We start from the raw sequence: 24,830 nt of genomic DNA, 5'->3' as shown, positions 1-24,830 counted from the left end.
GTGGGGTCAGAAGGGAGGGGGATTAGGGCAGGTTCCAAGGGAATCCCCCGCACTCCCTCTGAGCCCTCTTTTCTCCCCTGCTTACTTCCCAGAGACCCAGAGATTATCGAGGTGGTCAGTTATGTTTAGAAATTGGCCAGACAGGAAAGGAATTGAGGTGTGATTGTGAAAAGCCTCTCTAGGCAGGAGAAGAGGAGAGGTCTCCAGGATCTCAGGCAGGTAGGTACTGGGGGTCTGGGATCACTGGGGATGAGGTGTTTGGGGTCCAGAGTCTTGAGTTCTCATGTCTGGGTGAAGGAGAGAGTTAGATATTGGGGGAAGAGCAAGCTGGACTCCTGGGCTCCTGATAGTGGTGAAAGCTGGAAACAGGCTTCAGGGTCCCTAACAAGTATTGGCACTGGAACTTGGGTTGCCTGGGTCCAGGAGAAAATCCCAAGCTTAAGATCAGGTGTTGGAGGGCAGAGCCTATTGGGATGTTGGGTCTGGTTCCTGACTCTTTGTTTTGCTTCTCCAGAATGTCTTGGGAAAGTGATACATGGAAGAAAGAGTAAGTGGGGGAAATGGGATGGGCAAGGGTAGAGATGGAGGGGGCAAGGGGGCTCTTTGATTATACCAACACCTGCTCAGCAGCTCTGGTCTCCTAATGATGTGTGCCTTGCAGGGAGGGGCTGGGGGCTTGGACTTCTGGGTCCTACCTACCTAACAGGAGGGAGTTACAGATGAGGACCACTGGGTCTGAAAGAGGAAGGGCTGGGGGCTTTGAGTCCTGAGATAGGAGGGGCTTGAGATCTCTGACCCCTGGACTCTAGATAGGCCAGTGCAGGGAGAAAGAACTTCAGCACTGGCGGAGCAGACTCAGGTTCTGTCTCTTCTGTGACCTCACAAGTGTTCAGAACCCTAAGTTGGGCAGTGGAAAGAAGGGGAAGGGCTCTTGGGCAACGGGGGTGCCCGCTTGCTGTCACTATGAGCCTGCACCTCTCTCAGGGCCCTGGGAGATGAGCTTGCCGCTATGAGACTGCAGAAGCTGGAACAGCAGGTACTGTGCCCAGGAATCCTGCCAACCCTCCCCTTCTATCTTCCATACCCTCTCAGGAGTCCCACCCCCAGGACTTGATCTGGGAGTGGTCCTCACTGGCTCTATCGGAGTCTCAAGTTTTGCAATTGGGAAACGAGAAAACAGGAATTTGGAATCCTCAGGAAGTAAATCTTGGTGACGAGACTCCGAAATTTCTAAGGAACAAGGGTTCTGGGTCCTTAGGATTCCTAGGTCCTTCGGGAGGAGGGGCCTGGATGCCAGGACTCAGGGTTCTATGGAAGGAGTTGCTGACAGACGGGAGGCCTGGAACTCTCCCGCCTATGCAAGGACCCCCGTTGCCCCAGGCCCCCTTTCACCCCTGTCTTCCAGTTCGGTTCCTAGACCCCCACCCCACCTCTTTTCCGCTCCCGCAGTGGCGTCTGTTTGAGAAGAAGCAGCGACGGAAGCGCCAAGAGCCCCTCATGGTTCAGGCCAATCCTGACGCTTCAGTGCGGCCGCGGAGACCGAGGCGGCGGGAGAAGCGCTTCTCGGCTGACAGCGGTGAGGAAAGGTGTCCCGAGCCCCGCAGGCGCACGGGCTGGAGGGCGGGGCCTGTGGGGGTGTGGTGGGGGCTGGGGCTAAAGGGCCTAGAGGGGAGGGGCCTGGTGGAGCTCGCGGAGGGTGGGGGCGCTTTGATAGATCTTTGGGTGGGGCCTGTGAGAGTTCGGGGACGTGGCCAGAGAGATCGACAGTGCGGGGTATGGTGCATGTAGAGGTGGGCCCCGAAAGAATTCTGTGATTCGGCTAGGGTGGAGCCTGGGAGAGCCGGGGACCGCCCAGAGAGTGCGGGGACGGGGTCTAAGGAGTCGTAGAACTCGTGGGCTTGGGAGAGTTGGGGGAGGTGCCTGGAAAAGCGCCGGGACGCAGCTCCTGAGAAACCGGAGGGCTGAAGTAGGCAAAGCCCCGGGGCCAGGCCTGGGTAATTTAAAGCCGATTTACTGGAGAGCCCGCGTGGGACTGTTTACACACGGAATCGCGACAGTTTAGTGGTAGGGCTGTGCTTGTTTGAGTCTTGAGGTTCGGATTCTGAGTGGGTCTCGGGGGGGTTGGGTAGTCAATCAGGGGCGAGGTTTGGGAGACCAGCGAGGAGGCGGATCTTCTCAGAGGACCAAGATTTTATGCTTCGTGTTAATGGGCCTCGCCGCACCTCCCAGGCCCCAGGAACCCTTTCCTTCAGGAGAATGTGCCAGAGGCGCATTTGTGCCCTGGATCCCACGGTATCCTGGGCATCGTGAGCTGCGGTGGAGATGGCAGTGGTGAGCGTGATCCTCTGCTGCCGCCGACAGAAGCAGGTAATCTCAAATCCTTGGGCGGTTGATACCCCAGAACTCCACTCCCCCTAGAACCCAGGAGTCCAGAACCACTCAGTCCTTGCTGTCTCCAAAGGACCCCCGCGGGCCCGGATATACTTCACCGCAAGGAGTCCAGGTCATGAACCTTCTCCTCCAATCCCCAGGAATCTGCATCTCCAGCCCTCTTCCTTCCCTGGTATTCAGAAATCCCAGTCTCCAGTTCTCCTCCCTTTCTTGACTACCAGGCAGTTCTGATCTGGAGTTGGAGGAAATCTCCGTGGAGGATGTTCCTGCCTCGCCATCTCCTTGTGAAGAGCCTCTGGGGACTCTTTTGCAACGCAAAGGCTGGCTAGCCTGCCAAAGATCTGGTAATTTCTGTGACACTGGATGAAGTCTGGTCCCCTGGTCCATGTGGCACTTCCTCCCCCTTTTTTGTAAAAGCTCTGCTGAGATATATTTCACATATTATACAAATTCACTCATTTAAAATTGTACAATTCCATGGTTTTCAGTATATTTACTGAGATGTGCAACACACACCACAATGAATTCTAGATTATTAATTATCATTACCCACAAAAGAAAACCCTATATATTTTATCAGTCACTGCCCCACCTGACCCCCATTTCTCCCAGACCTAAGTAACTACTAATTTAATTTCTGTCTCTTTAGACACTTCATATATAGAATAATACAGAATATAATTTCTTGTGATTGGCTTCTTTTGCAGCATGTTTTCAGTGTCATCTATTTTATAGCATTATCAGTATTTCATTCCTTTTTCTTAATAACATTCAATGGTAGGGACATTTCCTTTTATTCTCATGACTTGACCAGTGATTTCAACAACAGGACTCTGGGTTATAACGCCAAACTTGCTCCCTCCTCCCATTTTAGTTCCCCAGTCTCGAGGATGCTCTCTCTGGGACAAAGGAAAGAGAGGACTCTAACCCCTCCCTGTCCTTAGATCCAGGGCAGTCACAGACTTCTCAACTTGTGCACATAGGGGAGGAGGAGGATCTGGCAAGTGAGGTTGATGATAAATAAGTAGGAGTCGGAAACCTAGGAGTTCTGACCTTCTCCAGCTAGCACTGATGACCTTGTCCCAAGCTCTTAGGACCCACGTGTCCTGAGCTCAGTCTTTTCAGGGCTTTTTTTTCTACCCCTTAGGCACCAGTGCTGAGGACAAGAGCGAATTACAAGATGTTGGAAATGAATACGAAGTGCCCAGTGCCAGATCAAGCCCTGGAATGGGTGGTGACGGTGGCCTTGGAGACTTGGCCTCCAACAAGGTGGGAGGTGGCACAGCCAATAAGGATATAGGAGGAGGAGGGCTAGTCTCAGGCTCGCGGGGCGCTAAAATTCTGCAGCCCAACCAAGGGCCCTTTTTACTGGTGGGTGGAACCTGTTATGTTTGGGCTAGCAGAAGTTCTTTGTGTGCACCATTTATTTTCAACCTAGAGGATCGGAATTGATGTGAGCATATACTTTAAAACCCAGCCCACCAAAAGGCGGTGAGCTTTGGAGAGGGTGAAATAGTGATAGGAAAGGACCAGATAGCACTCATTTTGGTATGAATGAAAGCGAGATAGTTTCAGTTGAGAAGATCTGGGCGGTATTATATGTTGTTAATATATAGACCCGGTGACCATGGGTATTAAAGGAATGGGCAATACTTTCAAGAGGATTCTCCAATGGGTAGGTGAAATGGGTGTGGCCAGTTGGGTTACTGGCCAATCAATAAATGAAGCGATCTTGGGGTTTGAGCTTGGGAATTGAATGTACTGGCCAAACAGCAGGCAGCTGAGATATTTGACCAATAGACAGAAACTGGTCTAGACGACGGAACCCTGAGCTGGGATGGGTGAGCGGGCTGAGGAGGGCAAGCCTCGGCTGTCTCTCAACTTGAATTTGGTGCGTGGGCCAGGGCGAAGACCTGGAAGAGAAGAAAGAGGAGCCGGAGTTTACCATGAGGAAATCCCCAGGGACGGCCGCCGAAGTGGTGTCCGAGGGCGCACGCGGCGTGGGCAGCGGCGATGTGGGGAGCTCGCCCCGCAAGCCTCCCTGCGCCCCAGGCCCTCGGCTGGGCGAGGACATGAAAGCCTATGTGCTGCAGCCAGCGATGCGCGGTCACACGGTGCAGTGTCGCATCAGCCGCAACAAGGGCGGGGTAGACAAGGGCATGTTCCCTTTCTACTACCTCTACCTGGAGGCAACCCACGGCCGGAAGGTGTGGTCTGGCAGCTTGGAAACAAGTCCCACCTCGAAGGGTCTTGAGTGAGATCAAGACTGACTTAGGCGAATGGAAGCCTTGCTCTTCACTGAGCTAGGACTAATCAGCTACAACGTCAGGCCCTGCCCTTCAGAGAACTGGGCTCCTTTATTCTCAGAGCCCAGTGGCATGGGCCCTCCCCATCCCATAAACCAGGCTTGTCCACTTTCGAATTGAGCTGGCCTTTCTCACAGCTAGGCCATGCCTCCTCAGAGTCCCAAACGCCATCCCTTACAGACCCTCCAGGTATTTGCCACCTTTTGTTGGGGCCTCCCTAGTAGCTCAGCTGGTAAAGAATCTGCCTGCAATGCAGAAGACCCCAGTTGGATTCCTGGGTCGGGAAGATCTCCTGGAGAAGGGAACGGCTACCCACTCCTGGATATTCTGGCCTGGAGAATTCCATGGACTTTGTGGTCTATGGGGTTGCAAAGAGTTGGACATGGCTGAGCGACTTTCACTTCTCACTTGGTCCAAATCTAGACCCTAGTCCCACTCAATCCTGAGACAGGTCCCAGCCCCTCTCAGAAGCTAAGCTATTCCATTGATAGCCAAGCTAAGCCCCTCTCAGTCAGGTCATTTTTCTCTCACGTGTGACTGCCTCTCAATTATTCATTCTCCCCCAGAAAGAGGCTTTTCCCCTACTCAGTGCCAGATAGGGTTTTCACAGATGAAACACTAAAGTCCTGCTGTAATGTTCCAAGTGAAGCCCTTCCCTATTCTAATACCAGGCCCTGCCTGCCAGGCAAGTTCGCCCCTGCCTTGGCTTTCCCTCAGCCCTGGGCCCAATATCCGAAGGAGTAGGGGGAGATATTAAGATGTGAAATGAAGCTCCCCTTTTGGGACCCAGGTGACACCCTGCATCTACCAGCAAGCCTCAGTTCAGTTGCTCAGTCATTTTCAACTCTGTGACCCCATGGAGTGCAACACGGCAGACTTCCCTGTCCATCACCAACTCCCAGAGCTTACTCAGACTCATGTCCATGAGTCATGATGCCATGCATCCATCTCATCCTCTGTCATCCCCTTCTCCCGCCTTCAGTCTTTCCAAGCATCCAGGGTCTTTTCCAATGAAGAAGACCTTTGCATTAGGTGGTCAAAGTATTGGAGTTTCAGCTTCAGCATCAGTCCTTTAAATGAATATTCAGGACTGATTCCCTTTCCTTTCCAGCAAGCCTTAGGACACTTACTGCTCCATTACCCTTTCCTCTGTCTTGGGATACGGTATTTCCTTGTTTTTGGACCCCTGTGTGCATGCTAAGTCACTTCAGTCCTTTTCAACTCTGTGACCCTATGGACAGTAGCCCACCAGGGTCCTCTGTCCATGGGATTCTCCAGGCAAGAATATTGGAGTGGGTTGCCATACCTCCTCCAGGGGATCTTCCTGACCTAGGGTTCAAACCTACATCTCTAAGGTCTCCTGCATTGGCAGGTTGCTTCTTTACCACTAGCACCACCGCCACCAGGGAAGCCTGGGTCTTTCGGACCCCTAGCTCTAGCCAAATATCAGAAGTCGATTCTAATGGGCTATTTATCACATCCACAGCACTTCCTTCTGGCGGGACGCAAGAGAAAATGGAGCAAAACCTCTAATTACCTCATCTCCTTGGACCCTACAGACCTGTCTCGGGATGGGGACAATTTTATGGGCAAAGTCAGGTGGGCAGAGTTCTGATGTGTGTGCTAAACAGGTGGCAAGGGGTGGGAGGAAGGGGACAATTGAACTACATTTCCCAGCAGTCCAGGGGTACAAATTCCACCTGCTCTAGAACTTTTTCTCTTAGGGACTGATGGGTTATGTAGTCCTTCAAGTTGTAACTCCAGGGTGGTTGGGAATAGAACTGAAGACGTTGGAGGCAAGCCTGGCATTAAAGACATTTGACTTCTTGAGCGGCAGGGAGCTGGGACTTCTAAGTTCCTGTGACAGAAGAGGGCTCATATATGTGAGTTCTGTCTTAGAGGAAGAGCGTTCCTAAAGGCCCAAGGCAGGAGCCTAAAAATCCTTCTCCCCAAAGGAAGAGAGAGACCCGGGACTGGTAGATGGAACGAGTCTTATGTAGAGGATGCATTGAAAGACTTGATGAGATGACATGGGAAAGCAAAACAGAAATATTGTTTTTATTCTGACCATTTCCCTCCTGGAGCAGATCTAATGTCTTGGGCACCAAGTTCAGCATCTTCGACAATGGGGTGAATCCGGAAAGGAAACATTTTTTTCCGGAGACAGCTCAGATCAGGGAGGAGCTAGGAGCTGTATGTTATGTGAGTGTCGGGAGGGGGTGGGGGGGTGGGGGTGGGGAGGTGGGTAGGGGGGTACGGTGATGAGAGAGAGGAGTAGAACGGTGGGGAGGGAGAAAGAAGCACGTCAAATGGAGCATACCACCCTCAGGAGACCAACGTCTTGGGATTCCGAGGGCCCCGGAAAATGAATGTTATTATTCCGGAAATCAACGCCCAGAACCAGAGAATCTGTGTCCAGCCAAAAAATGTGAGTCCACCAAACTTGAGAATCTCTGGGTCAGTGGAGGAGGGTCTGGGGGACCGGCCATAGATGCTAAGAGGAGAGGGGGCCGATGGATTGCATAAGGTCACATAAGCCGGGAGGCTTTTGTCAGACTTATATGTCTTAGGAAGAGAAAACTAGGGACTCAAAATTCTGCTTTCGGAGGAAAAAAGTTGGTTGGTAGTTGGCTAACCACGCCCCCTACTTTACCCTTAAGGAGCAAGAATCGCTCCTGAGTCGCCTCAAACGAGGGGCCAGCCAGGGCCTGGTCCTGATGCAAAATAAAGCCCCATCGTGGAACGACCAGAGCGGCGCCTACGTGCTCAATTTTCATGGTCGGGTCACACGGGCCTCGGTCAAGAACTTCCAGATCGTGCATCCGGATGACCGTGAGCTCCTAGGAACCGATTTACCTTGGCAAGGGGGCTGGAGGAAAAGTACTTCTCACATTAGCACTTGAGCGATTTTGCAGGGAGGGTCGACTCCACGCTATTGCAAAGCCTATAGGGAAGTGTAGTGTACACGGCTGAAAGTGAAGTCGCTCTGTCGTGTCCGACTCTTTGCGACTCTGTCCATGGGATTTCCCAGGCAAGAATACTGGAGTGGGTTGCCATTTCCTTCTCCAGGGGATTTTCCCGACCCAGGGATCGAACCTGAGTCTCCGGCATTGCGGGCAGACGCTTTACCGTCTGAGCCACCAGGGAACACGGCTAAGGGCCATGTAAACACACTTCCGGGGTTCTGGGCGGAATAAGGGCGCCGCACAGCCTCTCGGGAGTCGTAGTTCTCGCGGCTCAGAGGCCCGCGGCAGGGAACTAACACACCCTCGGTTCCTGACTTCCTCTTCAGCGGACTACTTCGTGCTCCAGTTTGGTCGTATAGCCCCAGACGCGTTCATCATGGACTTCCGCTTCCCACTTTGCCCTCTCCAAGCCTTTGCCATCTGCTTGTCCAGTTTCGATGGGAAGCTGGCATGTGAGTAAATTCAATAAATAACTCTCATCAGCTGTGCCTGCTCATTTAAAAAAAGGGCTTCAGCATGCCTTCTTTTACATGAGTTTACTAATAACCAATACTTACTAGATGGCGCCTGGGCGCCCCGTTCTGTGCTCTAGCGAGTGGGCTTATGGGCAACACTTGCTCTCCTGAAATCATAGTCCGATCATGGGGGATGGGTCTTAACAAAAATTCAAAATGCTCGCCTGCTATAAAGGAGGAAAATATAAGATGGCTGGGTCAGAGCAAGGCATCTCTAAAATATATATACTTTTATGCTACATCTGAATAACCACAAGGAACTAGCTGAGCCAGAGAGGTCAGGGACGGGCACATCAGGCAGCAGCTCATACAAAGGTGGAAGGGGGGTTGGTGGTTTTCGGAATGAAAGCGTGGTGTAGCATCAGCCTGCTGGGGAACCAGTGGGGAGGGGCAGGGTATGAGGCTGGACCGGGTGCAGGACATTTGGAGCACTCTTGTTTGAACTGCTGAGATTTTTTAAGTTGGAGCAGTAAGTAGGATGGGTAATTGAAGACATGCATGTGTGGATGAAAGAACAATTACAATAGTAGAATAACACTAACATGTTATTCAACAAACAGTTTTAATTATGACTTATTTTGGGATCTTACAAACTCTTAAGGTATGTGCAGTTGTTAGCCGCATTCTACAGAAAAGGAAACAGTTTATGGACATAGGATTTATAAATGTGAAATCAGGTACATTTATAAGTGTAAAAGCCTTGGGGAACTCAGCATCTGCCAGTAGAGAGGGTAAATCTTTATATTTCAGGAGCAAATTAGTGAGTTCAGCTCCCAGACCCTTTGGGGAGATAACTGTCCTAGGTTTAATAAAATGTAGGCGGAAGCAAAAAAAAGAAAAAACCGACAAAACCCACCAGTCCTTAGTTCAAAGAAGCCTCCGGATTGGAAGAGGCAGATTCAAGGGATGATGGGAAATGTAGTTTATCTTCCATGGAAGTGCGGGCCTTTATGTATTCGCCTCTCAACTGTCTTGGGGACTCAGGAGTAGTGAATGCTGTCAGCTCAGACACACACGGAGACGCTGCTTATTACAAAAAGCTTTATTCATTATATAAACCAACAGTCAAATAAATAAATAGTTAACACAAGAACTACTTCACATTAGCCACGCCTCCCACTGAGGTCTAGGCAAGGAGACAAACAGGGAGGGGAGGGAGAAGCCAGAGCGCGGCTTAAGGGTGTGGCCTGGAGGGGGGACATCGGTGAGGTCCGGGTAGGGACAGGGACGGTGGCCAGGGACGTGGGAGGGTTCCCGAGACGTGCCCAGGCCCTGGCCCGGGCAGCAGGCGTGAGGTAGGGACCCAGCTCCTCTTGGACCTGGGCGATGCGTCGGGCGAAGCGGCTTCGATCCCGGGCAAACTGCTCCCAGGGGCCTCTGCGGGCGGCCTGGGCCGGTCCTGCCCAGACAACCAGGGGATGGACGGAGACCTTCTCAGAGAAGCGCACCTGGAGATGGACGGGCACAGACACGGGGAGACACACACACACACACACAAGATAAAAGGGCGGCAGGTGGGGAGGTGGGGAGAAAGAGAAACAAAAAAAAATGAGTTGCACAACAATGCTTGTCATCTGGCTGGTTACCTCTCCTGCCAAGTGATTCCTCAGCTGACTCACTGAAGGTAGAGGTGGGGCCCTGGGGTTGACATGAGCTCAGAGGCTCCTTCCTCCCACAGGGGCTAGCCTCTTGCAAAGGATTGCATTAACGTGAACACAACCCTCCCAATGGAGCTCACATGCAACCCTCTGCAATATGGGGAAGCCAGGAGTCGGGGCCTCCAGTCCTTTGGTCCCCAGGTCCAGGAGTGCTGGCTCCCAGCCCTCTCCTCCCTCACCTCAAGAATCTAAGTTCTCAGCACCTACCTTTCTGGTCTTCGGGAGAGGTTCAAGGTCCAGATGCCTGGTGGGGGTCTGTGCAGACTTGAGCCGTCTTTGCAGTCGGAGGGGCAGCCGAGGAGGAGCCCAGGGAGGTGGGGGCTTCTCTCCAGGTAGATAGATGGCCACTCGGAAGGGGCAGGGCTCAGCTTCTCCCCACTTCTCAGGAGTTTCCCCTCCATCTGTTTTCTCTTCAGGCTGATAAATCTGGTCCCTGAGGAGGGCACTCTGGGTCTGAAGGGAGGGGCCGGGTCCCAAGTCAGCTGCTCCTGATTCATCATCTTCGTCCTCATACTCATCTTCCTCCTCCGTGTCTTCTCCTGGTCGATACACCCAGGTGCTCAGGAAGGCACTTGTGGGTGGGATGGCAGAGGAGACCCCGGCTTCTCCCTCATCTTCAGTTGCTTCTGAATCACATTCCTCCTCTTCCTCTGTGTCTCCTCCTGGTCGATACACCCAGGCACTCAGGAAGGAACTTTTCAGAGAGATGGCAGAGGAGACCTCGGCTTCTCCCTCATCTTCAGTTGCTTCTGAATCACAGTCCTCCTCCTCTTCACCCTCCTCCTCCGTGTCTTCTCCTGGTTGATACACCCAGGCACTCAGGAAGGAACTTTTCAGAGAGATGGCAGAGGAGACCTCGGCTTCTCCCTCATCTTCAGTTGCTTCTGAATTACAGTCCTCCTCCTCCTCCGTGTCTTCTCCTGGTTGATACACCCAGGCGCTCAGGAAGGCACTTGTGGGTGGGATGGCAGAGGAGACCTCGGCTTCTCCCTCATCTTCAGTTGCTTCTGAATCACAGTCCTCCGCCTCCTCTGTGTCTTCTTCTGGTCGATACACCCAGGCGCTCAGGAAGGCACTTGTGGGTGGGACGGAAGAGGAAGCCCCCATTTCCTCTGAATCACAGTCCTCCTTCTCCTCCTCCTCTGTGATCGCACTGGACGGATGCTGCCAGGTCCTGAGGGAGGGCCTCTGGGCTAGACTTGTGGAGTGTGGCCCTGGGTCAGCATCCCCTTTCCCAGCCTGTTTGTCCTTCTCCTCCTCCTCAGGCTCCTCTCCCAAACAACATTCCCAGGCCCTGAGGTGGGAGCCTACAGATGAGGGGTACATGGAGGTCTTCGTGGCTGCTTCAGTCTCTGTTCTTTCTTCTGTGGCTCCATTCACCGGGCCGCACACCCTAAGAGCTTCTCCATCCTCCTCCTCCTCCTCTTCCTCCTCCCCTGGGCAACACTCCCAGTGTGACAGAGGAAAAGAGAACCGGGTCACTTCGTTACCTCCAGTAACCGCTTCTTCCTTAGATTCCTTCTCCCCAGGAAGGTCTGGTAGAGATCTTATCAGAAGGCTGAGGGGCAGGGGAGCAGGCTGGCCATCCATAAATTCTTCCTGCTCTCTAGGGACACCAGTTGCTTCTTCCTCACTGTACTTTTCATCATCATCATCGGAAAGTCCCCAGACTTCGGGAAGAGAATGCTTGCCTTCCAGGTCAAGGCAGGCCCCCGGGGAGGCTTCTCCGTCCTCCTCAGCTGCTCCACTGTCTTCAGTCTCCTCTTGAGGGTGCCTGCCCCAGGGGGCATGGTAGGTGGCCAGAGAAGCCTTTGCTTCATCCTCCAGGCCAGCTCCTCCCTGATCTGCTTCGATTACTGCTTCCACTAGCCAGGGCTCTGGAGGTCCTGGGCCCCTCAGGAGGCTCCAGGCCCGGTTGAGAAGGCCCATCAGTGGGGACAGCAGGAAGAAGGGGTGGGTACCACTCCAGGGGGCAGGTTGATGGGGTATTTGCCCTGGAGCCATCTGTCTGGGCTGGGGAAAGAGGAGGGAAAAAGGAGGGTCAGGTTTAGAAGCCATTTAGGGAATGGCATCAGAGGATGACCTTGAGTCATAGCAACGGAAATAGTAACACAAACAGCAATGTAAGAGTTCCTGCCCCACATTCCTTTCTGAGCCTAGCCACTCCCATCTCTGACCTTTGTTTCCCCACCTCTTCTCTCAAAACCCAAGGAGTCCCCATTTTCTCCTTCCCTGAGTCCAACAAGCCCCTAGCCCCATCTGCTCTCAAACCCGAAAGTCCTGGTCCCAGGAAGCCAAAACGCAGGTCCTCTACTTACTTCTCTTGGGGACAAAGTCCTAGTCCTTGCTTCTCTCAACTCCTGAGGACTGACAAATTAGCTCCCATCACCCACCCCCGCCTTGGAAACTCAAAAATTCCGATCCCTGGATGGTTACTTCTCTGGGGACCCAAGAGTCTGGCTCCCGGACCCCTCCTCCGTCTGCTTCAGGACTCTCAAGTTCCCAATTCTTTCTGCTTCCTAAGTCGGAGCCCTGGGGTTCCTCCCACCCCTCCAGAACCCCTCAGGTTTCCAGGCCTTCCTTAGAACCCACCGGAATTCAGAAGTCTGAGCTCCCAACTCCTAACTGGCCAGGAGTCCGGTCCCAGCCCCTAACCCCTGGGGACCTAGGTGTTCCGATCCCCTCAACTCACCAGCTCTGGACTGCGCGTCAACCCGGAGGCAGGAGCGCCGGCTGAGGTTGCCACAAGCGTTCGCAGGTTCGGACGGCTCGGGAGGTCAGCGCGTTCATCTCGCCCTCCGGCGTCGGGCTCGAGGACTCAAGTTGTCACCGGCTGCTACAAGCACTGTCGCGACAAAGAGGCGTACGATCGTCCAGGGAAACATACAAATACATCCAGGCCGGAAACTTCGCGAAAAGGTGACGCTACCGTCAGCACTTTTATGGCTCAAGGCAGCCGGACGTGCTGACGTCAGAAGGGAGGCGGGGTTTCGAAACGTAAACGTGAGGGAAGGGAACGGAAAACAAGGTTGGACTTCTCGCGGAGATTCCGCGCTTTGTGACATCACGCGGCGGCGGTGTTTCCAAGCGTGGCCACACCCCAAACGAGTGAGCTGTCACTCAAGCGCGTGAACTGCTCAAGCAGAAAGCCAGCTCGTTTAACCCTTGTTCCAAGCAAATGCCTCGCCTCTGACTTAAAACCAGGCCCCAGTCTAGAGTCTCCTACTTTCCATCTGTTCGACTTCCTACCTGGTGTGGGAGAGTATTATTGTTCCCATATCATAGATGGGGAAACTGAGGCTTGGGAATGAAATCACTTGCCCAAGGCGGTCACAGCAGAGTCTAGATTCATTGCCAAAGAGACAGAATGTGTAAGCCCCCTGAAGGCAGGCACTTTGCTTTGCTCACTGCACGACACATAGTAAGTACTCAACAAATACGTGGTGAAAGTGAAGGTGTTAGTCGCTGAGTTGTGCCCAATTCTTTGCGACCCCATGGACTAGCCTGCCAGGCTCCTCTGTCCCTGGAATTCTCCAGGCAAGAATACTGGAGTGGATAGCCATTCCCTTCTCCAGGGGATTTTCCTGACCCAGGGATCGAACTCAGGTCTCCTGCATTGCAGGCAGATTCTTTATCGTGGTGAGGGGATACTTAACCAAAAATTCACACGCCTTCCCTGTCTAGGGCACAAGTCTCCACTCGTAGGTTTCACCCGCTTCAAATTTATCAAAACAAAACAAAAAACCTCTGCTTACACAAACTGAAATTCTGGCTGTGTAGCACCAACGGAACCTCATGGGAGTGGGGGGGGGGGGGTCTTCTGCCACAAATTCCAGGCCCAGGAACACAGTCCCAGTCCTCCCCCGCACCGGCTCCCCGCTACTCACCCCCATCCCTCCCGCCCTACCCAGTAATCCTGTTCTTCAAAATATGCCGGGGACTCAAGTCTCCCTCCTGAAGGGGTCATCCTCATTCTAGAACGGAATTCTCGCGTGAATCCGAGGTGGACATTGACCCTGGCCACTTGACCCTGCTCGTTCAGGAATCTGGGCCACTCCTCGTCACTGGCACACTTGGACCCGTCCACTTAAAGCCACTCTTCCAGATCCCAGCTCTATTCACAGCCCAGCAGTCCTGAATCCCAGCTCACACCTTTCCAGGTGTCCAGGAGTCTGAGCCCCCGCCCCTTCCAAGATCCTAGTGATCTCCACTCAGGATGCGCTAGTGACCCCCCGGCCCCTGACAGCGACCAATCCACTGAGGCCCTGGAGTCCAGGCCCAATTCCAACTCGCCAAATATTTAGGAATCCTAGCTTCAGCTTTTATGGGACCCCGGTGGCCCAGGCTCCAGTCCAGCAGGGATCCAGCGGTCGGGGAGGGGGCTGGACGTCGCCCCCAACCCCTCCCCTCGGCTTCGGGGGCAGCTGAGCCAGAGGTCAGGCTGCGGTGGGGAGGCCAAGAGGGGCGGGGTCAGCTGGGATTGGGAGGGGAGACAGACGCGTGGGCGGCTGGCAGAGGGAGGGAAGGACCCGCAGAGAGGAAAGAGAAACTGGGCGAGCGAGGAAGAGAGAAAGTGAGAAGGGGAATCCGGGAGAGGAGGAAACAGCGGTCGTGGAGGGCCACGGAGAGAAAGAGAAAGAGATTGTAAGGGAGAGGGAGAGACGGGGCGAGACAGGGAGGGAGAGAGAGAGAGAGAAAAGGGGATGGAGACTTAAAGACGAGAACTCCGTGAGTCCCAGAGAAAGAACTGGACAGAAACAAGAAAGACTGGGAGAGAAAGTGGTATGCGGGGTGGGGGTGCTGCAGAGGAGAGGAGCGAGGGAGAGACGGGGAGAGACGAGAGATTCGAGAGCCAGAGACGCGGAGACAGAAGGTGAGACTGGAGAGAGAGAGACAGGGTAAGAGGAAGAGTGATCGTCTGAGGAAGAGACACCATCAGAGACAAAGAGACAAAAAGGGTGTGGATGAGCAGGTGAGAGCGGAGGGCTATGAGAGGCCGCCCTTGAGAGGCGGCCGAGGAGGGGGACTGGGGCTGGGTGTCCCAGCACCCACCCTGCCCTCGTGTGCTCTCTGCCCTCCGGACCCCAGAGCTGGTAAGTCCCCTGGCTGGGCTGCGAGGAGCTGCCAGAGTGCGCATTCCTGGTGTCCTGGGACTTGGCAAGGATGTTTTAGGGGTGCGTGTGGGAGGAAGGGCAGGAGACAGGTAGCTGCGGGGGCGGGGGTAGCCCCGGAAAGAGTCAGGGAATGAAGGGTTCCTGAGCACAGAGAGGGTCAAATTCCTGGCCAGAGGGCAGGGGGGCAAGAATAAAGGGGCCCCTATTCTCTGTCCCGGGCTACAGATGACTCCCCCCCGCCCTCCCCACAGCTGCCAGGGCCGCCCACCTCTCTTGGCATCACTCTTGGTATGCGGTCCCAGGCCAGGGCCTCCCCCAGCACCCCCAGGCTTCAAACAACAGGCTCTTTCTCCCCAGCCTCCTCCGACCTGCAAGCCCCTGACCCTGTCTCTGTCCCCACCCGGGTCATCTGCAGAGAGAGGCTCACACAGCTCCCTTTTTTCTCTCCCCAAGCCCCCAATGGAGGACAGTAGACCTCGGAGCAGCCTCAGCCTAGCCAGCAGCGCCTCGACCATCTCCTCGCTCGGCGGCCTGAGCACCAAGGTTCGACTTCTTGGTGGGGCTGGGGAGGAGCCGGGGGTGCTCTGGGCTCCCCGATCTTCCTGTTTCCAAGCCCTGCTTTTGGCACCACCCAAGGGACTCCGGTTGTCAAGAGCAAGGATCTTTAGCAGTGGGGTCTGCCAGACCTAGCAAAGTCCCAAATTGCCCACCCGCCAAAGCTAGGAATTCAGAGGCACTCCCAGCTGTCCCCACCCCGCGGTATTTTCCTAATTTGAAGCCAGACTAACAACCCTGCTTGACTCTGGTTGCTAGGATAAGGCCACTCCCCAGCCGTGACCTCCCCCCTCCCCAGCCAGGAGCTCAGTGTCTGCTCTTATTAGGGACTAAGAAATCCTGTCTCTAGCCATGCCATCTCCCCGGTTCTGAAATCTGATAAAGGAAAGCCCTTTCTCTGACCATAAGGCCTCATGCGGCCCAAGATACTTGCCGCCCAAATCGTCTTCCCAGACCAAAGTTCATCAGTGACATTCATTTTCTTGTCCTCCAGCCCCTCCCTTCACTCATTTCCAGCTTCCCAAGTTCAGATTCTGTAGATGTGATTCTGACCTTCCTCAGTGCCATTGCTAAGGAAGGGCATCCTTTGGGAATCTGGCCTGGGATATCCGTGGGGATGGGGTTGGGGGGGTGGCATCTATTGAATGGAGGGATTTGGAGCTCGCACCACCACCCTGGATGTGGTCACTATGGAATTCCATTCTCTGGCAAATCAAAGGTGTCCTTTGATTCCAGCTGACCCATCACCAGGGACCCAGCCATGTTGCTGGTTCAGATCCCAAAGGCTTCGGATCTCTATCTCTGGCTTTGGTGGCTAAGGGCAGGCTCTCCTTGGCAATGGACCCTTTATTCCCAAAGTCCCTCCCTAGTGGTCAATGGCCTTTTCCTGGACTCCAGACACCTCTCTCCACCCATGGAAAGTGTCTCTTAACTCTGCAATGCGCACATACAATTCTAATGCCCAAACTCAGCTCCCTTCTTGACCAGGTTTCTAAAGACAGCTGAGCGAGGGCCTTGGGTTGCCTGGGTCCCACCGCATGCCTTCCCAAGCCCATCCCAAGTCCGCGTTCACTTCTGTCCTCCTTGTCTCCTCAGAAGTCCACCCGGGCAGTGAGCAAGGTGCACGCCTTCGGCAAGCGGGGCAATGCGCTCAGAAGGGACCCCAACCTCCCTGTGCACATCCGAGGCTGGCTTCATAAACAGGTAGCGTGAGGTGACAGAAGGGAAAGGACCCTCCAAGTGATGTCAGAGGCTGTGCCTTTGGCTGTCCACCATTTCTCTCCTTCCAAGTCTCCAAATATGTTTTTTCCTGATCCCTGCTACCTCCCTTATTCTGTCAATTCATTCATTCCTGCCATAACTACTACTTGAACGTTTACCCTGTGCCAAGCCCTGGGGCACATATCATGTAAATAAAACAAACAAGTATCTAGCTACATCCAAGATGGCAGGGATGAATAATAAATTAATGTATATAAAAATGGATTCGATGATTTCAGATGGTGGGAAATGAAGCGCTGTGAAGAAATAACACAGGCTTCCCCAGTGGCTCAGTGGTAAAGAACCCGCCTGCCAATGCAGGAGATGCAGGTTTGATCCCTAGGTTGGGAAGATCCCCGGAGAAGGAAATGGCAACCTACTCCAGGATTCTGACCTGGGAAATCCCGTGGTCAGAGGAGCCTGGTGGACCACAGTCCATGGGGTTGCAAAGAGTCGGACATGACCTAGTGACTGAGCAGGAGGAAATAACATAGGAAAATGTGCTGGAAGGTGGCTGAAGGATGAGAGCTACATTTGACTGTTGGTCAGGGAAGGTGTCTCTGGGGAGATGACATTTGAGCTGAGAATTATATGTCAAGAAGGATCCCACTGTGTTAAGATCTGGGGAACAGAGGGAATCTGAAAGCAAAGGACCCTGCAGCAGGCAAAAATTTGGTGTTTGGTGGGAGCTAAGGTGAGAGAAGGAGGAGCGACAGGTGGCAAGGAAGGATTCTCTAAGAGTGGTCCCAGACCAGCAGTATCAGCGTCACCTGGGAACTTTCTAGAAATACAAATTGTCAGCTCCCACCCCAGATCTACTGAGTGGAGAAGGCCAGGGGAGGGAACCAGGGGTCTGTGTTTTAGTAAGCCCTGCTGCTGGTTCTCATGTGTTCCGGAGTTGGTGATACCTTGTAAGGCAGCAAGTTAGGGTAAGGAATTTGAGATGTATTCTAAGTGTGACAGTCATCTCTGTTTTCAGCAGGGACTCACATGATCTGATTAATAATTTTAAGAAATCATGAGTGGGGACTTGCCCTGTGGTCCAGTGGCTAAGACTCCTCACTCCCAATTTGGGGGCCCAGGTTCCATCCCTGAACTGAGAACTAGATCCTACACCCCACAACTAAAAATCCCACATGCCAGGATGAAGATCAAGAATGTTGCAGTTAAGACCTGGCACAACCAAATAAATAAGTAAAAATAAATACTTTTTAAAAAGATCATGCTGCTCCTGTGGGAAGGGATGGAAGAGAAGAGGAGCACGAAGTTGGAGATGGATTAGTTCTGGCAGAGGAAATGGGGAGACGCAGGGTATGGCTCAGCATCACTTTCCTGACCTCTCTGTGTCTCACATGTCATATTAAATGCGCCAAGTTATCCTACAGAAAGCTGCTGCCAGTGTGTGGCGAAGTATCTTTCTGTCCCAGTCTTCCTGTAATTTCTCAATCCCCGAATGACAGATGAGAAACCATGAGGTTCCTAGTGGAGAAATGACTTGCTTAAGGGCACAGTGTGAAAGTGCTGGGGTTAGGAGTCATACTCAGGTCCCGCTGTGTCTAAAATCTATGTCCCCTCAGCTGCAACCCACTGGTTTCCAGTTCTCCACCTGAATCTGTTACATCTAATATGTCTCTCTTCTCCTCCCCTTTCTGTGGGTCTTTGCTTCCAAGTGTCGCTATCTCCACCTTTTTCCCACCCCTCTCTACTTCCACTCTGTCTCCCCAGGACAGCTCCGGGCTCCGGCTCTGGAAACGCCGCTGGTTCGTCCTCTCTGGCCATTGCCTCTTCTATTACAAGGGTCAGTGCCCCAGCTGGCATGGGTGGGCAGGGGCCCCCCTCCCCGTCTCCCTTTCCTTGAGTCTCTGGGCCTCCAGGTCTCTGTGTGATCTATTATCCCAGCCTCTCTTTTGCAGACAGCCGCGAGGAGAGCGTCCTGGGAAGCGTCCTGTTGCCCAGCTACAGTATCAGGCCAGATGGGCCAGGAGCTCCCCGAGGGCGGCGCTTCACCTTCACGGTGAGTCCCTTCCCCCGTGGGAACTAAGGCACTGGGCAGTGGGGGCAGGCATGCAGCATCCAGTATTGGAGATAAAAGACTTTTGCCAGGGTCCATGGCATCCTTCTTTTTAGAGGGCCCGATGTCCCAGTCCCCCAGCTCTCTCTTCTCGCAGGCAGAGCACCCGGGCATGAGGACCTACGTTCTGGCTGCTGACACGCTAGAGGACCTGCGGGGCTGGTTACGCGCGCTGGGACGGGCCTCTCGCGCGGAGGGGGACGATTGGTGAGTGTAAGTCTAGGCCACGCCCCTGACCCTATACCTCCAATCTGGGCTAATCATCCCAAGCTCCTCCCCTTGAGACCCTGACACCTTCAGTGTCCAATCACTAGTCTTCTAGCTAAGACGACTCCGCCCTTCAGGTCCCACCTCCAGGAGACCAACTCCAATCGGCAAAAAGTATCTCTCTGTAAGCTCCGCCGACCACTTTGTCCATCAATATTCAGTTCAGTTCAGTTTAGTCGCTCAGTCCTGTCCCAGTTTTTTGCGACCCCATGGACTGCAGCACACCAGGGTTCCCTGTCCATCACCAACTCCCGAAGCTTGCTCACACTCATGTCCATGGAGTCGGTGATGCCATCCAACCATCTCATTCTCTGTCGTCCCCTTCTCCTCCCGCCTTCAATCTCTCCCCAGCATCAGGGTCTTTTCCAGTGAGTCAGTTCTTCTCATCAGGTGGCCACAGTATAGGAGTTTCAGCTTCAGCATCAGTCCTTCCAATGAATATTCAGAACTGATTTTCTTTGCATTGACTGGTTTGATCTCCTTGCAGTCCAAGGGACTCTCAAGAGTCTTCTCCAACAGCACAGTTCAAAAGCATCAATTCTTTGGTTCTCAGCTTTCTTTATGGTCCAGCTCTCACATCCATACATGACTACTGGAAAAACTACAGCTTTGACTAGATGGATCTTTTTCGGCAAAGTAATGTCTCTGCTTTTTAATATGCTAAGTTGGTCATAGCTTTTCTTCCAAGGAGCAAGTGTCTTTTAATTTCATGGCTGCAGTCAACATCTGTAGTGATTTTGGAGCCCCCCAAAATAAAGTCTCTCACTGTTTCCATTGTTTCCCCATCTATTTGCCATGAACTGGTGGGACCAGATGCCATGATCTTAGTTTTTTGAATGTTGAGTTTTAAGCCAACTTTTTCACTCTCCTCTTTCACTTTCATCCAGAGGCTCTTTAGTTCTTCTTCACTTTCTGTCACAAGGGTGGGGTCATCTGTGTATCTGAGGTTATTGATATTTCTCCTGGCAATCTTGATTCCAGCTTGTGCTTCATCCAGCCTGGCATTCCGAAGCATGATGTACTCTGCAATATAAGTTAAATAAGCAGGCGGACAATATACACAGCCTTGACGTATCCTTTCTCAATTTGGAAGCAGTCCTGTTGTTCCATGTCCGGTTCTATTCCATGTCCATCAATACTGCTCCCCCAGAAATCTCGACCCCGTGAGGCTGCCACCTAAACAATGTCAGATTAAAAAAAGGAAAGGCTCTAGGCTGTCTCTGTCTACTTGCCCAATTGTTCTGTCTGGAGATGCATAGTTTGGTCCCAGCGACCTGGATGGACCTTGTGGCGTTGCGCGAGATACTCCTCAGGCCTCAGTTTCCGCATCTGCAAAATGGGGACAACGGTTGATAGTGCACTACCTCCCTTTTTTTTCTTTGTAGATTCCTGTGTCCTTGTCGGTGAAATGAGAATAAGGGCTGTTATAAGATTCAAAGGAGTGATGTCTTTTTTCTGTGTCCATTCGTTAGTGGGCAGCCGAGGTCATCTGCACGGCCCCAGACTGGGGAGGGCCCAGGCGGCCCCGGTGGTCCTCCAGAAGTGAACAGGGGCGTGGAAGAGGGGCGAGGCTCAGAATCACCAGAGGTGGCGCGGCTCTCCAGAGGTCGTGGCCGACCCGGGCTGCTCACTCCCAGTCCCACGGCTGACCTGCAGTCTGGACCCCGAATTCGGAGGACGAGGAGCCCAGAGTGAGTTGGACGAGGGAGTCTGGGATGAGAAGGTTCTATAGGGCTGAGCTTCCGAGGGCATTCTGAGGGCGCCGTGAAGGGCAGGGCTGGGACTGGTTAGGGGCATGGCTTAGCGCTTTCTCGAAGGTGTGTGTGATTTGCTGGACGCTTGCGGGGTCAGAGTCTGCTGAGAAGTCCTAAGGAGGGGATGTCACAAAGAGGGAGATTATTCGGGATCGGGCTACGAGAGGAGGGTTCTGCTCCAGAGGGACAATGAGACACACTGAAGGGAGACACGTCTTTGAGGCTGACTCGATGTATGGAGGGATGAGGGAGCTCTTGTTGAGGCAGTTTGCCTTTTCTCTCCTCTCCACAGCCTTTTCACACCCCTCTCTCGTCCTCCCTCGCCTCTGAGCCTCCCTCGGCCCCGTTCTGCTCCTGCACGCAGACCTCCGCCCTCCTCTGGAGACGCAGCACCTTCTGCCAGACCCCATACCCCCCTGAGTCGCATCGATGTCCGGCCTCCCCTGGATTGGGGCCTTCAGCGCCAGACGCTCTCTAGGCCTCCCACTCCCCGCCGAGGACCCTCTTCTGAGGCTAGAGGAGGAAGGCCCCCCAGGAGTCCTCAGCACTGGAGTCAAGAGGCCAGAACACCGGTGAGCAGAGATGGCAGGGAGAGGGACTACAGTGCCCATATGGCCAGGGGACTGCCTTTCCAGGCCAGTCTCTAAGCCATTGGCCCCTGGGTATCATGGAGATTGTAGTTCAGCATAATCGCAGCTGGGTTCAGATGTGAAAGGGAGAGTGAACTTTATCGCCTGTCAGTTCCCAGGGCTGTCTTCAGGCTGGTCTGTGGCAGTTATTACCCCTTAAACATTATAGAATAGTCCAGAATATGCTCCTCTGATACAATACTGTGAGAGCAGTGTGCATTGCCTCTGCCTCGTGTGTCCAGTTTTCTCTTTCCAAGTTGGCCACCTGCTATTTTCTCTGAGCATCACGGGATTGCAGCCCAGAAAACCCACAGCTAACCACAAATGTGAGAGTAAGAGTAGACTGCAACTTTCATTGGTTCCTGGGACTGTTTTGCAGGCTGTTCATTTATTATCATCCTGCGTGTCCCCACGGTGGCACACAGCTGGAGAAAAGATAGTTGAAGTTCTGGGGACCCAGTTCTGAACCTCAGAGAGTCTCCTATGGCACTTCAATGCCAGACACATCCTTTCTATATCTGTTATTAAGACATGCGAATTTCTAAACATCTCTATTGGAATATTCCTCCCAGGCCCACTCTGGAACCTCCACATATCTCCAGCTCCCTCCAAGGCCTCCTGGGACCCGGGCTTCCATGGTTTTATTGGTAGGTATCCTGGGGCACCTTGAATCTGCTAGAGCCCCCTCCCATGCTTTCTTTGCTATAGTGAATGTCATCTCATTGACTAGTGTGCCTAGAGAAGGCTGGGCATGTCAAGGTGCCTGCATAGGTGCTATATTAGTTTCCTAGGGCTCCTGAAAACTCAGTGGCATATGTATACGGAATATCTCTCCACCATTCACACAGTCTTCTTGTTGTTCTGTCGCTCAGACGTGTCCAACTCTTTGTGGCCCCATGGACTGCAGCGCGCCAGGCTTCCCTGTCCTTCAATTCCCGGAGTTTGCTCATACTCATGTCTATTGAGTCAGTGGTGCCATCCAACCATCTCATCCTCTGTCATCCCCTTCTCCTCCTGCCTTCATGTCTCTCCCAGCCTCAGGGTCTTTTCTAATGAGCCGGCTCTTCACATCAGGTGGCCAAAATATTGGAGCTTCAGCTTCAGTATCAGTCCTTTCAATGAATATCCAGGATCGAGTTCCTTTAGGATTGACTGGTTTGATCTCCTTGCAGTCCAAGGGACTCTCAAGCATCTTCTTCATCTTTCATTTGAGTCTTAAAGTTTTCCCATAGAGATTTTGTGTGCTGTTAGTTAAGATAAGGCTGATAGTTTTCATAGTTATTTGAATGGTGTATTCTTATGTTTTAAAAATTATTTTCTATTAATAGTTATTGATGATGTAGAGATACTGTTTGTAACTTCCTTTTACATCGGGCATCCTTGCTGAATTCTCGTTTGCTCTAATAATTTTTAAAGTTTTTTTTTTCTTTTAATAATCATTTCATTCTGTTGATTTTCAGGGCAGATGAGTGCATCATCTGTAAATAATGATGGTTTTATCATTCTCCTTCCTACCCTTACATTTTTCTTTTTCTTAAGCTACAGCATCTCTCAAGATCTCTAATACTGGTAAACTGTCACAGTGGCAGTGAGCATCCTTGTTTTATTCTCAATCACAAAGGAACTGTCTAAATTTTCTCCCTCAGTTATTGTATTTGTATAGTTATTTGGTAGCAAAGCCCACTAGATCTTCCTAAAGCCAAAAATCTGGCAATTAGTCTACTGAGGTTTGCTTTGCTAAAGCTTGGAACAAAGCTAATAAGGACAAGGGGTGCCAGCCAGTAGAAATAGGGCTCAGCACTGAGCTACAATGAGGACTTGTTTGGGCATGTGACCCCCAACTTTTCTCTTTCTCCTCAGCCAGGACCCCCTCTAGACTCAACCTTCCATCAAAGCTTGGAGACAGATGTAAGCACTCCTGATGCAACCCTTGTTGAATTCGCAGAATTGAGGATAGAATGTTTTGGAAGGTGGGAGGGTGGGCGGGGCGAAGAGCCATGTCTGGTCCATAAACAGCTCCTGTCCTCCTTTCTCCAGACTCTGTTGACCAAGTTGTGCGGGCAGGACCGGCTCCTGAGGAGGCTGCAGGGGGAGATAGATCAGAGGCAGGAGGAGAAGGTACAGGACTCTGGGACAGGGGAAGGAGGGACACTTGGCCTCTCCACCTGCCCTTAGCCCATCCTGACCCCCAGGATACGAGAGGATACAAGAAGCCAGCTTTTCTCTTGCCCTGAGGCTGGGTGTGGTTTCAGAAGTCTAACCGTCTTCTCCCTTGGTGCAGGAGCAATTAGAAGCAGCTCTGGAATTGACCCGACAGCAGCTGGGCCAAACAACCAGGGAAGCTGCAGCTCCTGGGAGGGCTTGGGGGCACCAGCGCCTCCTGCAGGACCGATTAGTCAGTGTGAGGGCGACTCTCTGTCACCTGACCCAGGTGAGCATCTGAGAAGGGGCATACCCCAGGACTCTCCAAGTTGTTACTAAAGGGAACTTTCCCCCAAAGACTCTTGGGAGGGTAGTTCTTGAGACTCCCCCTCCGTCTGAAACCAATGATCTTGACAGTCCTAGAGGGTGAGGCGCAAGCAGCCAAGAAACAACCGTATTTAATTTAGCCATTTAAGGGGGGTGATTTTGATATAGACTTCCTGGCTTTGAATCTCAGCTCCCACTCACAGCTGCTGTGTGACCTTAGAAAAGTTACTTAACCTCTTTGGACCTTAGATGCCTCTTCTGTAAACTTGAGATGATAAAAGTAATATTTACTTCTACCGCCATTGTGAAGATTTCATAAGTATATGTAAACGAATCACAGAATATTTAACTTATGCACCTAGTATATGGTAAGCATTACTTGTGTTAGCTGTAATTATTGTTACTGTAAAATGGAGACATTGATAGTACCTACCTTACAAGAATTAAGTGAGAGCTAGGAACAGTGTCAAGTAAATGTGCCAAATAATGTTAAGTAAGTGCCGAATAAATGTTAGCTGCTCTTGTTATTATTGGTACTGGCAAAGAAGTTTCTGCTGCCCAGTGGGGCATAAGGTTTGTGGCTTTGTCTGTTCCAAGGATTCATTAGATCTGTGGACTCTGTCGCCCTAGAGGAGTGCAGAGGTAATCCAGAAGATTCAGGAAAAGCTGTTCTGTCTGCACTAGCTGTTCATTGGAATGGCAGGTTCCACACAGATGCTGGGGTTCCCAGTAGTCTGAGCAAAGAGGCCCTTGGGATTGTAGTCCATATAGCCCCAGGGGACACTTCCTCCTGCTCAGCTAGGAAAAGATAGAATGGGGAAAGATATGGTGGCTGGGCATGCTAACTGTGTGTCTCTCTTTTTCTGGAACCTGAG

At 52.5% G+C, this 24,830-nt stretch overlaps 3 protein-coding genes across 31 annotated transcripts in view; 2 read left to right on the top strand and 1 right to left on the bottom strand.

Moving 5' to 3' along the window:
• Nucleotides 1-8,145, top strand: part of TULP2 (TUB like protein 2) — a 63,079-nt gene extending 54,934 nt beyond the window's left edge. For 10 of the 20 annotated variants that reach the window (XM_042232292.1, XM_042232293.1, XM_060398743.1 and 7 more), the window contains 12 exons: nt 93-219; nt 515-547; nt 985-1,576; nt 2,230-2,367; nt 2,613-2,735; nt 3,539-3,660; nt 4,296-4,598; nt 6,184-6,296; nt 6,785-6,899; nt 7,027-7,125; nt 7,358-7,529; nt 7,990-8,145. In XM_042232292.1, coding sequence (XP_042088226.1) covers nt 1,291-1,576; nt 2,230-2,367; nt 2,613-2,735; nt 3,539-3,660; nt 4,296-4,598; nt 6,184-6,296; nt 6,785-6,899; nt 7,027-7,125; nt 7,358-7,529; nt 7,990-8,123 — 1,605 coding nt within the window. In that variant the 5' untranslated portion in view covers nt 93-219; nt 515-547; nt 985-1,290 and the 3' untranslated portion in view covers nt 8,124-8,145. Of the gene's footprint in view, nt 1-92; nt 220-514; nt 548-984; nt 1,577-1,720; nt 1,791-2,229; nt 2,368-2,612; nt 2,736-3,538; nt 3,661-4,295; nt 4,599-6,183; nt 6,297-6,784; nt 6,900-7,026; nt 7,126-7,357 lie in introns of those variants that run through there. The other 10 variants (XM_060398748.1, XM_060398749.1, XM_042232297.1 and 7 more) reach the window with 10 other exon arrangements.
• A 1,060-nt stretch (nt 8,146-9,205) lies between these two features.
• On the bottom strand, nt 9,206-12,749 carry PPP1R15A (protein phosphatase 1 regulatory subunit 15A). Its single transcript, XM_012190639.4, has 3 exons — nt 12,529-12,749; nt 10,044-11,849; nt 9,206-9,626 (listed from the first exon to the last, which is right to left on the bottom strand). The coding sequence occupies exons 2-3, from the start codon at nt 11,838-11,840 to the stop codon at nt 9,282-9,284; spliced, it is 2,142 nt and encodes a 713-aa protein (XP_012046029.3). The 5' UTR covers nt 11,841-11,849; nt 12,529-12,749; the 3' UTR covers nt 9,206-9,281.
• Nucleotides 12,018-24,830, top strand: part of PLEKHA4 (pleckstrin homology domain containing A4) — a 26,627-nt gene continuing 13,814 nt past the window's right edge. For 3 of the 10 annotated variants that reach the window (XM_042232287.2, XM_042232286.2, XM_042232280.2), the window contains exons 1-12: nt 12,018-14,271; nt 15,404-15,493; nt 16,601-16,708; nt 18,491-18,563; nt 18,679-18,779; nt 18,934-19,043; nt 20,576-20,794; nt 21,150-21,429; nt 22,059-22,133; nt 23,347-23,394; nt 23,503-23,604; nt 23,768-23,917. In XM_042232287.2, the coding sequence (XP_042088221.2) occupies nt 14,161-14,271; nt 15,404-15,493; nt 16,601-16,708; nt 18,491-18,563; nt 18,679-18,779; nt 18,934-19,043; nt 20,576-20,794; nt 21,150-21,429; nt 22,059-22,133; nt 23,347-23,394; nt 23,503-23,604; nt 23,768-23,917 (1,467 nt within the window). In that variant the 5' untranslated portion in view covers nt 12,018-14,160. Of the gene's footprint in view, nt 14,272-14,408; nt 14,930-15,403; nt 15,494-16,598; nt 16,709-18,490; nt 18,564-18,678; nt 18,780-18,933; nt 19,044-20,575; nt 20,795-21,149; nt 21,430-22,058; nt 22,134-23,346; nt 23,395-23,502; nt 23,605-23,767; nt 23,918-24,830 lie in introns of those variants that run through there. The other 7 variants (XM_042232284.1, XM_012190632.5, XM_027978579.3 and 4 more) reach the window with 7 other exon arrangements.

The sequence above is a fragment of the Ovis aries genome, chromosome 14 (genome assembly GCF_016772045.2).
Source record: "Ovis aries strain OAR_USU_Benz2616 breed Rambouillet chromosome 14, ARS-UI_Ramb_v3.0, whole genome shotgun sequence".
NCBI lineage: Eukaryota > Metazoa > Chordata > Mammalia > Artiodactyla > Bovidae > Ovis > Ovis aries.
Note: the sequence above shows the minus strand (reverse complement) of the source record. Positions and strands in the feature narration are given on the sequence as shown.

Bases quoted from the DNA above. Each gene is read 5' to 3' on its own strand.
- PPP1R15A (XM_012190639.4), bottom strand. From the start codon at position 11,840: ATGGCTCCAGGGCAAATACCCCATCAACCTGCCCCCTGGAGTGGTACC. The intron at 9,627-10,043 runs GTAGGTGCTGAG...GTCCATCTCCAG, and splicing joins CTCTCCCGAAGACCAGAAAG to GTGCGCTTCTCTGAGAAGGT.